This window comes from Ctenopharyngodon idella, chromosome 19, assembly GCF_019924925.1.
Source record: "Ctenopharyngodon idella isolate HZGC_01 chromosome 19, HZGC01, whole genome shotgun sequence".
Taxonomy (NCBI): domain Eukaryota; kingdom Metazoa; phylum Chordata; class Actinopteri; order Cypriniformes; family Xenocyprididae; genus Ctenopharyngodon; species Ctenopharyngodon idella.
Window position 1 is genome coordinate 24,416,638 of NC_067238.1, and position 17,075 is coordinate 24,433,712.

A 17,075-nucleotide genomic window follows, 5' to 3' on the forward strand; every position below is an offset into this window, starting at 1 on the left:
TTAGAAATCAATCTAATATGCTGATTTGATACTCCGTTATTATCAATGTTGGAAACAGTTGTGCTACTTAATATTTTTTTTGGAACCTGTGATACTTGGAGCTTTCTATTTAAAAAAAAAAAATGCTGTTCTTTTTGTTTCTTTAAAGAATCTCAAAGTATCACAATACTTTGAGATTCCATTGGCCATTGGCCTGTGCAGATAATTGGTTTCCATGCCAGCAGATAATGGCAGCACACAAACAAAAAGTGTGCAACCAGTAACAGTACGACCTCTAACAAAAATGTAGTCGCACATGTAGAAAAAGTGGTAGCAAAATGCCACCATTTGGTCACAGTCTGGAGACCTGTGTTCTTATGGATGGTTTGTGGTTATGGATGTATTCATTTTCTAATTTTTTTTTCAGGTTTGTACAACCGGGGCTATATATATCTTGACGTGCCCATATCAGATGACAGCTGTATATCAGGTATGCACTGCAGTTTATCAAATAGGCTTTATTTAGAAGCCCTCTGGTGAGTTTGTATAAAACCCGAAGGCTATTTGCTTTGTATGACCCTTTTGAAAGGATTTTGCTTATCCATCCCGAGTTTTGCTTAGCTATAGATTGTACGCAAGAGCAGATTGGAGAATCGTTGAGCAAAAAGGGATGATGGGAATCATAAATCCATTTGGAATAATAGCACAGAAAATATTTAGGGTACATAGCTCACCCACACAACCTCTTCTTGGTTCTCATTTTCAGTGCCTCCGCTTGAGGGGTTTGTCATGAACAGAGTCCAGGGTGATTATTTCGAAACGCTTCTCTACAAAATCTTCGTTTCCATCGATGAGCAGACTAATGTGTCGGAGGTACATATTCAGTTTTCACTTTGCAGTGCACTTGAAATGCCATCTCGTTTCTTTTCAGTGATTCTTCTTCTTTTTTGAGCCTCTCATACCACTTTTCTGTTTGTCATTTCAGCTGGCTAATGTACTGGAGATCGACTTGGGCCTGGTGAAGGTACGTGTCGTGCAGGGATGAAAATGGAAGGCCATTTACATGGAATGTTTGATATGAAATGATGCCTTTATAGCTGACTGGGAGGGCGGTGAATCCAGGATGCACCGGTGCTGGAATTACCGCCGCTGCAAAAAAAAAAAAAAAAAAAAAAAACCCGAAAGGCAATTTTCCAAGTCCTTTGGCCTTTTGATGGCTTGTGAAATGAGTCCTTCTTTGAATGTATGATGCAGACTGAGGAGAATGAAGACTGAACCATTGTGTTCACACATTTCCTTTGTAGCTGTTTAGCCCCATTTCAGTATCTGGCAGAGTGGAAAACAAGCTTATTCATGAGATCCGTCATGAAAACCCATAACTCCTTAGAAAAGCCAGCGCTGACTTGACTCAAAGGACACAATCTTTACCAATGAATTTATTTTTACACAGGATAGGTAGCATTCATTTTCATTATCTCTTTGACATTTTGCTAAGACAATAGAATGAAACATTTCCTGCAGTCATCCTATTAGTGAAAACCTATTCATTTAGTAAATGATGATGACATAGAGTATGATTGAATAGATCCATTGCCGTCAGTGTTTACGTGGCAAACATGGTCCCTTTTGACAGTGATGTGCCTGAAGACAGAATACCTTAGTTGGAAAAGCTTGAATATTGGACCTCATTTATAATTTTTTTTGGTGTAAATCATTCATAAAACCAGTCAATGCATCAATTTATGTAAGAATGGTTTTATGAACATTATTCATTAATGATTTACACAGAATTTCATTCTGCTCTTCAATTATGAATGACTTTAAATGAATAACGAATACTTTCACATAAAATAAAAATATTAAAAAATATCAGTGTAGAGTGAGATTACTAATCAACACATCTAAAAATAGAGTGCAGTGATATTCAAATTCTCATTCTTATCATAATTTATTGCACAATGAGGGAATATATTATTATGGAGTCCAAATCCTGACCTACTTTCTCCAGCACCGTTCAATCTTTCTCAGACCCAATAGTGTTATCTTCATATGTGACAGTACCGCAATTTTCTTTTCTGTTCCACTTCACCTAGAACCATTCTGAGTTGTGCTTATAGCCATGTAGAGAATAACCTTTGGAAAAATAAGGGAATATGTATTCATAACCTTAGCTTGGTTGACCTAGTCGCAAAATGAGTCGGATGCAACAGATTTTTCAGACAGTTTCTTGTTGTCAGGTGAAAAGGGCAGATGGAAATTGTGTTTTGGCAGGATGCTGCTGTGATAATGTTTATTATTATAAAGCTGTTTCTGATATTGCTTTGGATTATTCATGAAGATGTGTGGATGCTTTCCAAACATAATTCAGACTGAACGACTTGCTCATAATGGTGTTAACATGCAATTATAGTCAATAATCATCGTTTGTTTGTGTATGAATGCTGAATAAATATTGGACTTTTCTCTGTTGTTTTCCAGAATGCAGTGTCCATGTATTGTCGCCTGGGGTTCGCTATCAAAAAGGGTCAGGTGATCAGCCCGGACCAGCTGCACCTCTCATGGAAGAGCGCCCCTTCGGTCAACAGACTCAAGTATGAGAAGACATACCTGACACTGATGAATAGGCTTTTAGTGCTGGCTCATGCCTGAAAAACAAACAAAACTGTTGTGGAAACCTCAAACTCAGCCAAATGGACCATTCACACATACTGAGATTTCATCTGTATGGTTGGTCTTAGTGGCCATTGCCCTATTATTATTGGTGGGCTACACAGGTGGCCATATCTTTGGATAATATGATCAAAAAGGGCAAATAGGGCCGGTTAAAAATATCCATTTTGCGATTAATTCTTTCCAATGAATGAAAATGAGTATTGATTATTAAAATCCAAAGATTTTAAGGTCTTTTGATGCATTTTTAGAGTTGATGCATAAACATTTCTACCAAACATAATTTGAAATTCATTGTTACTTTACACAGATGCATTTTCTGCCTCTATCATACCTCTATTCATCATTTTATTTATGTATTTATAAAATTATTTATTTGTTAATTTGTATATTTTTTTATTTATAATAATCTATTCATAATGCTATTTTTTTAAATAATTTTAATCTAATTCGTTTATAATAAATAAAAAAAGAAAAATAATATAATATAAAATAAAAATAAATAAAAAGATAATGTTAAATAATACTTTTAATAATTATTTTTAATAATGCAACAGTATAAATAATAATGCATACTTAACAATTAATGCATAATAATAATAATAATAATAATAATAATAATACAAAAATGTTATTTATTTAGTTATTTATTTAATTCATTTCCCATGAAGGAAAGCATTTGATTGTTCATAGTGAAAAAATGATAATCTCCTTCGCTGTATTATTGTGTTGTGTTAGCTTTGTATCACAATCTGTAATGGCTTAAATATTTGGAAATCTGTAGTGTGACAGTCACAATGCATGTTATCATTAAGACACGTAATTTCACTCGGCGGCCATCTTTGAAACGCCTCTCGGGTATCCAATGAAATCTGACAACAACTATCTCAAATTTTGTTTCTAAACGCTCGAATCATGACAAAAAAAACTGTATTTTTCAGGCTGGATCAAGCTAATGCGCATGCGCAGTCCTAAGTGGGCATCTCGGCCGCTACAGTGACTCGATGACTTTACCAATCGGCGATTGGCTCTTATTTAGAAGGCAGGACTTATTCCACCATATTGCGCGTTGCACTTTTTCCCATTCAAAACAATACGAGTGACGTGTCTTGTGTTATTCTATAGTCTTTGATATTATGCAGTTAGGTCATTTGTAAAATTCTCCTGACATTTTTACACAAAATTTACTCTAACAAATTGAAATCAGAAAGCTTGAAAGCTTGTGATTCAGAGTAAAATTAAATCAGGAAATCTGTATTGATACCCAAGCCCTAATCACAAATGGAATTTTTTTTATTGGCTGTAAAAAAAAATCTCGTTCTAATGTGACAAGCATCCTTTTAGTCTGGTGTTTATTGTGTTTTAACATGAGAATGTTTGTCTCATGTGTCAACTTGACAGGGGCACTATGGACCCCCAAAAGATGCTGCTATCATGGGAGGGTGGCAGTCCAGTGATGGAGGCAGGTTCCTCAGCCACTGATACAGACACCACCAGCCTAGAGGACCAGGGTGAGAGCACAACAGCATTCATTAAATTATAAACGGCTTTCCGCTCATCCGTTAGACACTAACTCACTCTACTGCAGTGTATTATTAAACATTAGTCTGGCTCCAATCAGTACATAAATCACAATAATGTGGATTAAATGACTGATTTTTCTCTATCCTCCAGACACGGCAAGTGTGAGCAGTTTAAGTATTCCAGCGGCCCCTACTAAGAGGATCGCCTTCCTGTTTGACTCCACCCTCACCGCCTTCCTCATGATGGGCAATCTCTCCCCCGTTAGTGTCTCACTCACAGATTTTAGTATTTCTGTTGACGGTTTAGAGATTTATAGTGTATTTTTAAGGTGCTTGTCAGTTAGTGGGTTGTGACCAAAAACAGGTCACATGCCTGTTCTCACAATTAAATGCAACTGACAAGGGTTATACTAATACTATCACTTGATAGAAGCAGCCAAATAAGGCAGATGCCAATATGTATAGGTTGTGTGTCTTGACTTTATTTTCAAAAACCATGAACAAAACTACTCAAGATAAAGAAAAACACCCAGAATACGTTAAATATTAGTTTACTTGCAACAAGGGCAAAACACGATTTGTGTCCTCCGCAATGTGTTTAGCGTGGTGAATTATTGCCTGCCGAGAGCATGAAACCATCGAAATTCAATTTTATACACTAAACAATTTTAGTACTGTTATGTCACCACTTGAACTCCAGTTTAAAAGCTGGACCCTGAAGCTAAACCATTTGAGAACCGCTGATTTAGTTAACTTAGAGGAGCATTCATACTCAGGGATTTTTAAAATTGTCTAAGATTTAACAATTTTCAAAGATTTTTTGTATATCATCTATAAATACCGGGATGTCATGTGGTTCTTTTCATCTCAGAACTTGAAGAGCCACGCTGTGACGATGTTTGAGGTGGGGAAATTGTCTGATGAGACCCTGGACAGTTTTCTCATGGAATTGGAGAAGGTAATACCCTTATTATAGGACACAAAAGAGGCTGAGGGACACACAGTGGACAGACAATCTCCGTCTCTGTGCTTGTATTGAAATAGAAAGGGGCCACCGCCAGGGGCTGATTATACAACACACACACTCACATTTCTCACTTTGGCACTGCTTTCACATCTCTTGCACACACAAAAGCATAAAGGCTATTGCATTTCTCCCTTAATATCTCTTCAACCTTTAGTTATTCTTTTCTTGTTTGCACATGTTCTCACACTCACAAACATATAATGTCTTTCTTTGTGTTGTTGAGGTTGATAAGGATGCTTTTATGTTATAAGGTGGAGAGCACCGCTGAAGGAGAGGCTCAGAGATATTTTGACCATGCGCTGACCCTCAGGAACACAATACTTTTTCTGCGCTACAACAAAGATCTCACGCCTGATCAGGGCCCTGATGTACCAAATATAGGTATGGGTCAGTATCTGAGGGCTTGAATCTGCTAAACCTAGGTGATAAATGAAATAATCATGTATTAAATATTATATTGTCACTGACAAAAAAAGAAATAATTTCCATGAATCAGTCATTCTGAATTGTTCAAGAATTCATTTACATCACTACTTGAAGGGTTAGTTCACCCAAAAATGAAATTTGTGTCATTTATTACTCACCCTCATGTCGTTCCACATCCATAAGAACTTCGTTCATCTTCTAAACACAAATTAAGATCTTTTTGATGAAGTCTGAGAGGTTTCTGTCCCTCCATTGACAGTCCATGCAACTACCACTTTGACCGTTGCAGATCAATATTTTCGTAAGTAAAGTGGTAAATTATGTTTTTTTGCGCAAACAAAGCACTCGTGTCGCTTCATAAAATTGAGGTTGAACCACTGGTATCACATGGATTACTTTTATGATATCTTTCCTACCTTTCTGGAACTTGAAAATGGTAGTTGCGTTGGATCTCTATGGAGGGACAGAAACCTCTTAGACTTTGGAACATAAATTAAGATATTTTTTATGAAGATGAATGAAGGCCTTACGAATGTGGAACGACATGAGGGTGAGTAATTAATGACAGAATTTTCATTTTTGGGTGAACTAACCCTTTAATGTTCACAGATTCATTTTTAACTATGAATGAATCAATCAATTAATCAATCAATCAATCAATCAATCAATCAATCGGTACTATATATATACAGCACAAAAATATTGGTATGTATAATAAATATATATTCTATTATTTCAAATGAAATTATTAAAAAATAATTTTTCCTGTTGTTCATTTAGTTAAAATCAATGTGTGAAACATGCCTTGATTAATTCTGCATTTTGCTCTCTCTTTTTTTTTTTTTATTTCTTGCCATTAACATTTGCAACATTGGCTTTTGACAAACTAATGGTTTCTCGTTCTTAATTTTAATAAAAATTCTAAAATTAGAAAAGTGAATCGCTTTTTAAGTAATCTCATAGCAAAAGCAAATACATGTATATCAAATGTAGTATACATATTGAGTATGTCAAATGTAATGTATAAAAACTAAAAATATATGTATATTTCCCAACCTTGGTCTGTACGTTTTTTTCAAACATCAGCAAATATTTTATTGAAATTCTAACGAGATTCATTACTGGCTTGTAGTTTTATTCTGATAGGTAATCATTATCATTGTCCTTATTTAAACTGTATCACTGTATGATCGTTATTGAAATAAATTTTCTTTCAATTATGGAGTGGTACAAGTACATGCATGTTCACACATTCTGGTTGGCACTAATGCATGTTTGCGTATCTCATCAGGCCTGCCTCTGGACCTCCTCCGCTGTGAGAGCCTGCTGGGATTGGACCCTGCCACCTGCAGCCGTGTTTTGAACAAGAACTACAAACTGCTAGTTTCCATGGCGCCACTCAGCAACGAGATCCGGCCAATCAGCAGCTGCACGCCTCAGGTAGCCCCAGCTCACCCAGGAGACTGTAGTCAGACCCGTAGAGAGGGATGTGCGATCACTGGGACTTACAAGACTGTGTGCGCGCTCAGTGAGCAGTCAGATCCCTGTCCTCTTGAGAGTATGATTTAAGCTAAATAGGTCTTTCTTTGCCTCTGGGTTTCTTTACAATAGTTGCACGTTGTATAAAACATTACCCACTGACTACATGTCTACATTTCCATAATGCTCTTTGCTGTTTGGAAGTCTTTCATTTTGAAAAGCACAAATAAGGTCAGTATTTGGCCTGGGGGATAAGTTACGGTGTGCATTTGGAATAACTTTACTTCGCATTACATATTTTGTCAGTAGGAGCTGTTGCTTGGATGTTGGCCATGTATGTTAGAGTATCTTAATTTTGTCTTTTGTATTTCTTTCAGCACATTGGTCCAGCCATTCCTGAGGTCAGCTCCATCTGGTTCAAGCTGTATCTGTATTCTGTCACTGGTCATGGCCCTCCTTCACTGCTGCTGTCCAAGGGCTCCAGACTCCGGAAGCTGCCAGATATCTTCCAGGTCAGTCACAGTATTCAAATATTTATTTCATTTTTTTTGTACTTTATTGTGCATTCTAATATAATACAAATCTATTACATTTAGTATTCCTTTTAAATATTTAAATACATTTATTTTAATATTTTAATGCATTTTAAATAAATGTATTTACATTCCTTATAAATAAATAAGGATTTTTTTCCCCCTTTTTTTTCTCTATTTTTTCTTCCATCACGATTTTTCCCCTTTTTTCTCTATTTTTTTCTTCCATCACCCATATATTAATAAAAAAGAAAAAAGTCTCAATTACAAATAAATAAATAAATAATTAAATAAAAATGTACAAAAGTTTAGGGGTTGTTTCGATATTTTTTTTTGTTGTTTGTTTTTGAAAGAAGTCTTTTATGCACATCAAGTCTTTATTTATTTGATTAAATTTGTGAAATATTATTACAATTAAAAAAAAAACAAAACAGTTTTCTATTATAATATATTTTAAAATGTAATTTATTCCTGTGATGGCAAATTTTCAGCATCATTACTCCAATCTTCAGTGTCATATAATCCTTCAGAAATCATTTGGTCATAAAAGAAATATTTCTTATTAGTGTTTAAAACTGATTAATGTTAATGTGGAAAATGTGATTTTTTTTTTTTTTTTTCCTAGGATTCTTTGACAAATTAAAAAGAACAGCATTTATTTGAAAGAACTTTCGTATAGATGTCTTTACTGTCACTTTTGATTAATTAAATGTGTCCTTGCTCAGTAAAAGTTTTTTTTTTTTTTTTTTTTTAAAGAATAATAGTGTGTAATGTACATATGCATTATAAACACATTTTATATTCAGTTATTGTTATATGTTATTTTATATAAATGTAATTCCAGGTAAAAAAAATGACGTACATCTTTTTAAAGTGAAATAATGCTTACATTTTTATTTGGCATGTTACTCAGGCCTACGATCGGCTGCTTATTACATCATGGGGTCATGATCCCGGGGTTGTCCCAACATCCAATGTGCTAACAATGTTGAATGATGCCCTCACCCACTCTGCTGTGCTCATTCAGGTAATGAAGGGAGACCCTGAACACAAGAGTTACATATTCATATACCTTCCTACTATATAACATATTCTCATTTCTAAGTTATACCAAAATGTATCACTCTGTTCAGGGTCATGGAATGCACGGACATGGTGAGACTGTCCATGTCCCCTTCCCATTTGACGACGAAGACCTTAAAGCAGGTAAAATCTTTGTTTTCCATATATACAGTGGCCTGAAACAGTATTTGGATACACAAATGTCTGAATGCCATTAGTTAAACCTACAAAAAGTATGATATCTTGTGTTCAAATAGTATTTAGGGTCACTATAGATGTGTCTTTCTGCCTCAATTTAGCACTCTGAATAGCTCAGCCATTCTAACTGGCCGCTCTGATTTGTGTTGCCTCTCCCAGAGTTCTCATATTCCAATATGTGTGCGCACAAAGCCCTTAAAACCCTGCGGGACAAAGTGGATCTGGAGCACCAGTGTGGCTACATCACCATGCTCAACCACAACAACAGACATCGCAGACGACCCAGTGACGCCGATGGTGGGTCTAAGAGCCTCTTCTGAATCCACACTGTCCATTTAACCAATCTCTGAAAGGCCTGATAAGGACGACCCCTACGCTGATCATTAGCAACTCTGGGCTGTATCGATAAGTGCTGCAATTAGATTAGAATGAGAACAACCAGTTCAAGCTCTCACCAGTGTGTTTTATTAGAGCAGGTCTCTAATTCAATTAATGTTTTAATTGCAGTCCACATGTTTGATTGCATCACTGATCAGAATGAAACTGGAACGCTACTTTCAGGGTCTCAATGAAATTCACTCTCTTTGCTTTCCTCACAGGAGACCCTGATCTTAGCGGAGTGCTTGATGCCAATGGAAGCAATGAATCTTTCGAGTTGGTTACAGAGGAGAATAATGGAGATTGCAGCAAGAAACTGGGAACAGAAGGTAGGTGTTCTTTGACTGATAGCCAGAACCGCAGATTTTTTTTTTGTGAGAAAACATGCAGAATGGATTTGAACATGCCAAAATGTGTTAAACTGAGCTGAGAGTACTTGTAGGTAATGCTAATCAATATGAGGCACTCTGAAAATCATGTTTGCTCTCTCTCCCAGGATCGTCCAGTGAGGATGAATGGGTTCCTCTGGAGCTTTGCTTTGGGATGCCTCTTTTTAGCTCCGAGCTAAACCGCAAAGTGTGTCAGAGGATCGTCTCACACAAACTCTGCAGCAAAGACAGGTGACAACTCAAATAATTTTTTTTTTACTGTGCATAAAGGTGTTTAAAAATACTGTGTTTGCATGTCTGCAAACATTTCTGGCTAAGCACATTTGAATCTAGCCCAATACTTTCCCGATCACAGCAGTCTCACCTCTTTATCCCTTTATCCATGGAAATGTGTGTGTCTATATATATATATATATTCAAACCAAAATTTATTCAGACACCTTGAACATTTCATTCATTAATACAGTTTATTCACTATAGTTTAAAAAAAATGGTAATAAAATATGACAAGATCTCAGAGTTAAACTGTGTCAGAAAAAAATGAATCTTAATTATGTCAGATAACACTTAAGCAAAACATGGTCAGGTCAAAGTGTCTGAATAATTTTTGGTTCCAAATTTTTATCAGTTTTACTGGTGGTCCACTGTATGAAGAATTTTTTGGTATAATATGTGACAGTTTACTTTATTTTGCTATCCTCACTTACATAAATGAACTATAGTGTGTGTGTGTATATATATATATATATATATATATATATGTTATTATTATTATTATTATTATTATTATTATTATTATTATATTAGTGCCGTCAATCATTAATTTTTCTGTCATTAATGTTGATTAATCACACCTAACATTAAAATTTGTAATTTTTATATTGGAATACATATTTTCACATTGAATCTCCAAATTAAAGTAAAATCAACATAAAGACGGTATATTTTAAGTGTTTGTTTAATGCCTTTTTTTTTTACTAAGTACTTTAAATGAAGTACAGGAAACTAATACTGCTACTGTCTCTATTAAATGGATTTTTTTTTCTTCTTTTTTTCAATTTCTGGGCATGAAATTAGTAATTATAGCCAGTCAATATTAGAGTATAGTTGAAAGCCATCATTTTTAATATTTAATAGGCTTAAATATTGTAACAACTTTTACTTTAAGTGAACTAAAAAACAATCTTCACATAAACCCATTATAATAAATGTCGCATTTGGTTGTGCCTTTAATATAGTGTGTTGTATATAGTAGGCCCTATGTATAGTAAAATAGTGATGTTTCTGCCTCTGTCAATATCAGCTCTCTCTGTTTGAACGAGGGCTGTCATTTAAGTTTTTCCTACCCAAGCGCATTAATTTTCACAATAAGTAAGAAAATGAGTTTTTACACATATTTTGTTAAACAAAAAATAATAATCACAGAATTTAACATTTGACAGCCCTAATATATAATATACACGGTATAGTTATATGTATGATAACTAATATATATATATATATATATATATATATATATATATATATATATATATATATACATATATATATTAGTTATTAGTTAATATATATATATATGTATATATATATATATATATATATATATATATATATATTATTGCACTGTATTATTGTATAATCTTCTCATTCATGTTAGTACAAATGACGGTTTGTTGAGCTTCGATTATAATTAAACATGCTAAGTCTAACATGCTATAAATAAACATGATTTTTTTTGAAATACCAATTCAATGTGTATTCCAGAAAAAAAAAAATCACCTTTGCCATGTTTAATTATCATTTCTACCTTTTTTCGATTATCGTCCCAGCTACAGTGACAGATAACACCAAAATAGGTGGTGTGAGAAATCACACTTGGTCTCTGTGACAGTCTGCGACTGACCTGTGCTTTTTTAATCAGAAACAATGTCTGCTTGAACAATGTCATATTGAATAAATGCATTAACAGTGTTAAGAAAAAATTAGCATATTTAAGCAGCATTAAGCATATTTAATCCTGTTAGTTTTGGCAGCCTTAATTACTACAGATATGATAAAGTTGGACTACAGAATAAGGAACATACTCTGTTTCTTTTGCAGTCTTCAAGAGTTACTACATTCCAGTCGAAAACTGGCATTAAAGGTTCTCAGTTTTGTTCATTCATTCCAGGTAAATCTTCACTGATTTTATTTTATTATTGTTCCTAATATAATGTGGATTTAGTTCACAGTAGCAGTGCTAATGTCTTATTTCAAAGATTTAATTCATATTAAGGCCTGTTCATACCAAGAACAGTAACTATAAAGATAACTATAATGATAACTATATTTGTGTCCACACCAACAAATGATAACAGTCTGTTTATTCTAAGCTCATGTGCTGCGGTTTCAAAGTGTGTACAACATGTTTTTGCTGTTCTTGTTGCATTTACACGGCTTTAACTAGCAAATGTCCTCTGCCATCTATGTTTTGAGAGAATAGCTAGTAGTGTAATCAATCTAATCTAACCAAATAAGGTTTGCAGTGAATTTAGCTGACAAAGTCAATATAATGGAATAAAAAAAAGAAAATTCACTGCAACTTCAAAGGAAGCAAGACAAGGTTGTTGAAACTAGTGCTGGATACCTGAGGTAATTTTTATGTTGCACTGTTTGCTAGTCTAGCATAAGGATCTCATCGTTAGTACTTCTCACCGTTTATCTCGAGGGTATGACCGATTGTTTTCCATATATCCATTTTCCTTAAAGTATTGAAAAGGGGGTTTGACTTTGTCAAACAGTGGTAGCTTTTTCTGGACCTCGGCGATTAACTTTGAAGCCTTACGAATCTTTTGTTTCAAATCAGTGGTTCAGAGCGTGTATCAAACTGCCAAAGTCACGTGAACCATTGAAATTTCGAAACACTTATGACATATCGAAGCCTCATTTACTGAAATCACGTGACTTTAGCAGTTTGATACATGCTCCAAACCACTGATTCGAAAAAAAAAGATTCGTAAAGCTTCGAAGCTTCATGAAGCGGTGTTTTGAAATCGCCCATCACTAGATATTGTTGAATAAAGTCGTTATTTTTTTATTTGAATTATTTTGCCGCACAAAAAGTATTCTTGTCCCTTTATAACATTAAGGTTGAACCACTGTAGTCACATGAACTGTTTTAAATATGTCTAGTTTCTGGGCATTTGAAAATGTAAATTAACTTGCTGTCAATGGAGGCTTCACTGAGCCATCGGATTTTATCAAAAATATCTTAATTTGTGTTCCGAAGATGAACGAAGGTTTTACAAGTATGGAACGACATGAGGGTAAGTAATTAATGACAGAATTTTCATTTTTGGGTGAACTAACCCTTTAAATTAGAAAGGATTCTGATTGGCTATCAGTGTTTTATCGTTCAACAGCTGGAAAAAATCGTTCTGAAAGTGATCCCAACGATATTGTTTCTTTATATCATTATCGTTATAGCTGTGGTGTGGACAGTGCTATTCTTTTATATTTAGAACAATTTTTAGAACTATTTCTTTATCCTTATCTTTATAATTATCATTCTTGGTGTGAACGGGGCTATACACAATCATGGAAAACTTGGAAGTTAAAATTGCAGTCTTCAGCAGGAATTGTCATGGAAATTTCTATAGTGAATATAAATTATTCTAGTTACCCTGCTGAAAAATCCAGCATTGCTGGTCACCAGCATAAGGTAAGTTTTGCATGCTGGTCACCAGCATTGGAAGCTGGAGTGCTGGTAGACCAACTACACCAGCTCAGTTTTGCTTAAGAACAGCATTACTATGCTGGTCCACCAACTAGACCAGAACTATACCAGCTCTAACCAGCATAAACCAGCCTGGACCAACATGAAGCTTTATGCTGGATTTTTTTTTTTAGCAGGGTATGCTCTGCTGCAAAATATTTCATCAGCTAGAAATTGCTCTTTGAGTGTGCAATCTCTATAAAAATGGGCAAGAAGTGTGAGACTCCAGGTATTTTTTCACTGTCAGATGTTCTTTGTATGTGTGGTGAGTTTACTATTTTTCACCGTCCCTCACAGGACGGAAAACAGCCTGCGGACCCTGACAGTGGGGTCTCGGGTCCCCTGAGTCAGCCCCCGGCAGAGTCTGGCGTTCCCCTCCCTGCGATCAACCTGCTCTTCAAGGACGGCGAGCTGAAGGAATGGAGCGGTCGAGCGCCGCCCTCCCTACACATCTCTGCCCCACAGAGAGATCAGCCCACATAAAATACCACCCTCAAAATAACCCTGTTCAGTTCCACACCATACTCCACTCACTTATGTCATGAGTTACCATGTTACCTGTGGCACTCAATCACACACAGCCATCAAGCGCTGCCGCCACCCGTCACATCTGGATGCGAGCGTCCAGAGTAACTCTAAAATCCCAACGGTTTCAATCACACGCCTCATTTACCCAATGTCACACAGTTACGAAATAGAAAAGCTATTTACAAATGATTCTATATTGACCTTTTAATGTGTATATAGACTTTGCTTGGAAAACATAGGACCAATCCAGAGGTTGGATAAAGTCACCCTACTCGTATTGTCATGTTTTGTGACCTGATGCATGATATCACTGCACAAAATCTCAAAACTACTTGACTGAGGGTTTGAAAACATGAAGTTGAGGTTTACTTTTTGCACAAAGCCTGTGGATGACTTTCAGGTTTATTCTTTTTTTTTTTTTTTTTTTTGTAAATCAAGACCTTGATTAGTCTATTCGGTTGTTGAGTCATATTCCAGCTGGAAAACTTGTCTCTCAATTCTGCTTAGCAGAGAAGCATTTCTGCTTCACCGAGACCAAAGACCAACTTGTTTTATGTTGATTTTTACCATTATTTTACTTTCTTGCTGCCTTATTTGCTTTGTGCCCGGTAGACTGCTGTATCACCAAATGCATTTATTCCACTAGGCCAGATTGAACACTTTCCCACTTGGGCTAACAATTCGATTTAGTCTTGTTCGGGCACACAAACCTGCAATTAATGACAACAAGGTCATCAAATATCCATCAGTACCTAGATGTGTTGAATATCAGTATAGGTTTAAAATTTATTGTGCGAATATGCAGTTATCCAGCATTAAAATCCCCCTCAGTGGCCTGACCTTTTCCCTCATGCCATGACTGAGGGTGCTGCCAGTGTTTCCCCAATCAAACCTTATAGTGGTGTATGATGATGAAGACTGATTAGAGATCTTGGTGCTGCATGATGAGTGTATAGAGTCGTTGTGTGTATTGTGCGCCGTTCTCTCATCTCTTTATTTCCCCTGTCCATTCCTTCCTGCATCGATATGATCCAAAACAACACCGGCCCCGTGCCTGACCTTGTCACAGTGTTAGGGAAAACAATAACCGATAGTTTTATAAAGTCACCCTGCATTTTAGGAACTCTTTGTTGTAGTGTACTTGATGGGACTGTGAACATGCTCTTGTAATTAAATGGGTGCAGAAGTTACATTTCCCCTCTCACGCCACCCCATTCTCCAAAATATAGGCTATGTCATAACAAATGAATATGTAAAAAGTATATGAAAGTACTAATAAATATGTTACAAAAACACTGCATGTGGTTTTTCATTTAGAAAGCTGTTTTCTTTAGGTTGTTGATGGCTCGGCTACAGGCAGGCCGGCTCCCCGGTGACTGTAATTACTATAGCAACACAAATTCAGGGTGTCACCAGGGGGCAGTGAGGCCCTGAAATGGAGCATATCATCATAGCAAGAAGAAAAAAAAGCATCTGATGATGCCTGTCAACAATTTGTGTTGAGCTGTTCTGTATTTTCCATCCTACAGTATGTGCAAGGCCAATGTACGTAGTGGTTTTACTTTGTCATTAATTTTATAATTAATCTAGTAGCTTAATAATTGAAATTGGTTTTATCTGGAGACTTGCTCTTTAAAACTAGGTCAGTAACTGGAGTCAGAAACTTTCAATATTTCAAGGAATGTGTGTATGGGAGGAAATTTGACACAGCGGGTGGCTACCGCTACACTATCCATTTTTATTGTAGATGTACTTGCAGCCTATTAAAGTTTTACACAGAGAAATACAGAAAACAAAAGGAATATAACCATCTACTTCAGTCTAGCCTTTCATGTTTCTAAGCAGTGCATGAAAAACTGGCACTATCCACATTAATAACTAAATCTTGATGTAATTTGTCACTTATTTGGAAAGAGATTTAATACTTTTATTAACAGTTGAAAAGACTCTTGTGAGGCTCACTATAAAATGCAGCAGGTCCTTTAAGTCCTGTAAGTTGCGAGGCGGGGCCTCCATGGATCGGACTTGTTTGTTCAGCACATCCCACAAATGCTCGACTGGATTGAGATCTGGGGAATTTGGAGGCCAAGTCAACACCTCAAACTCGTTGTTGTGCTCCTCAAATCATTTCTGAACCATTTTTGCTTTGTGGCAGAGCGCATTATCCTGCTGAAAGAGGCCACAGCCACCAGAGAATACTATTTCCATGAAAGGGTGTACATGGTCTGCAACAATGCTTAGGTAGGTGGTACGTGTCAAAGTAACATCTGCATGGATGGCAGGACCCAAGGTTTCCTAGAAGAACATTGCCCAAAGCATCACACTGCTTTCGCCGGCTTGCCTTCTTCCCATAGTGCACCCTGGTGCCATGTGTTCCCTGGGTAAGCAACGCACACGCACCCGGAGATCCACGTGATGTAAAAGAAAACGTGATTCATCAGTCCAGGCCACCTTCTTCCATTGCGCCGTAGTCCAGTTCTAATGCTCACGTGCCCACTGTTGGTGCTTTCGGTGGTGTACAGGGGTCAGCATGGGCACCCTGACTGTTCTGCGGCTATGCAGCCCCATACGCAACAAACTGTGATGCAATGTGTACTCTGACGCCTTTCTATCAGAATCAGCATTAACTTCTTGAGCAATTTGCACGCTCATTGATGCACGCTCCCCACGTGCATCAGTGAGCCTTGGCCGCCCATGACCCTGTCGCTGGTTCACCACTGTTCCTTCCTTGGACCACTTTTGATAATACTGACCACTGCAGACCGGGAACACCCCAAAAGAGCTGCAGTTTTGGAGATGCTCTGACCCAGTCGTCTAGCCATCACAATTTGGCCCTTGTCAAACTTGCTCAAATCCTTACATTGCCCATTTTTCCTGCTTCTAACACATCAACTTTTAGGACAAAATGTTCACTTGCTGCCTAATATATCCCATCCACTAACAGGTGCCGTGATAATCAGTGTTATTCACTTCACCTGTCAGTGGTCATAATGTTTTGCCTAATCGGTGTATAATAAAGAATAATCACAGCATAATCAAGCACATCATTCTCCTCTACGCCATGTTTAAAGTTTATGTCATGCCCAAGCCCAACTGAGAAACTCAGGTATCAAAATGATCTCAGAGTTT

The 17,075-nt window shown here is 36.4% G+C and overlaps 1 protein-coding gene across 1 annotated transcript in view; it reads left to right on the plus strand.

The window, feature by feature from the left end:
- The window catches only part of fam91a1 (family with sequence similarity 91 member A1), a 27,345-nt gene extending 12,104 nt beyond the window's left edge, over nucleotides 1-15,241 (plus strand). The window contains exons 8-24 of the mRNA XM_051872757.1: nucleotides 407-469; nucleotides 746-852; nucleotides 965-1,003; nucleotides 2,458-2,570; nucleotides 4,051-4,160; nucleotides 4,324-4,433; nucleotides 5,044-5,130; nucleotides 5,451-5,580; nucleotides 6,917-7,065; nucleotides 7,482-7,616; nucleotides 8,551-8,664; nucleotides 8,771-8,843; nucleotides 9,057-9,194; nucleotides 9,497-9,604; nucleotides 9,772-9,895; nucleotides 11,765-11,834; nucleotides 13,716-15,241. Coding sequence (XP_051728717.1) covers nucleotides 407-469; nucleotides 746-852; nucleotides 965-1,003; nucleotides 2,458-2,570; nucleotides 4,051-4,160; nucleotides 4,324-4,433; nucleotides 5,044-5,130; nucleotides 5,451-5,580; nucleotides 6,917-7,065; nucleotides 7,482-7,616; nucleotides 8,551-8,664; nucleotides 8,771-8,843; nucleotides 9,057-9,194; nucleotides 9,497-9,604; nucleotides 9,772-9,895; nucleotides 11,765-11,834; nucleotides 13,716-13,901 — 1,856 coding nt within the window. The 3' untranslated portion in view covers nucleotides 13,902-15,241. The remainder of the gene's footprint in view (nucleotides 1-406; nucleotides 470-745; nucleotides 853-964; nucleotides 1,004-2,457; nucleotides 2,571-4,050; nucleotides 4,161-4,323; nucleotides 4,434-5,043; nucleotides 5,131-5,450; nucleotides 5,581-6,916; nucleotides 7,066-7,481; nucleotides 7,617-8,550; nucleotides 8,665-8,770; nucleotides 8,844-9,056; nucleotides 9,195-9,496; nucleotides 9,605-9,771; nucleotides 9,896-11,764; nucleotides 11,835-13,715) is intronic.
- Nucleotides 15,242-17,075: the final 1,834 nt, after the last annotated feature.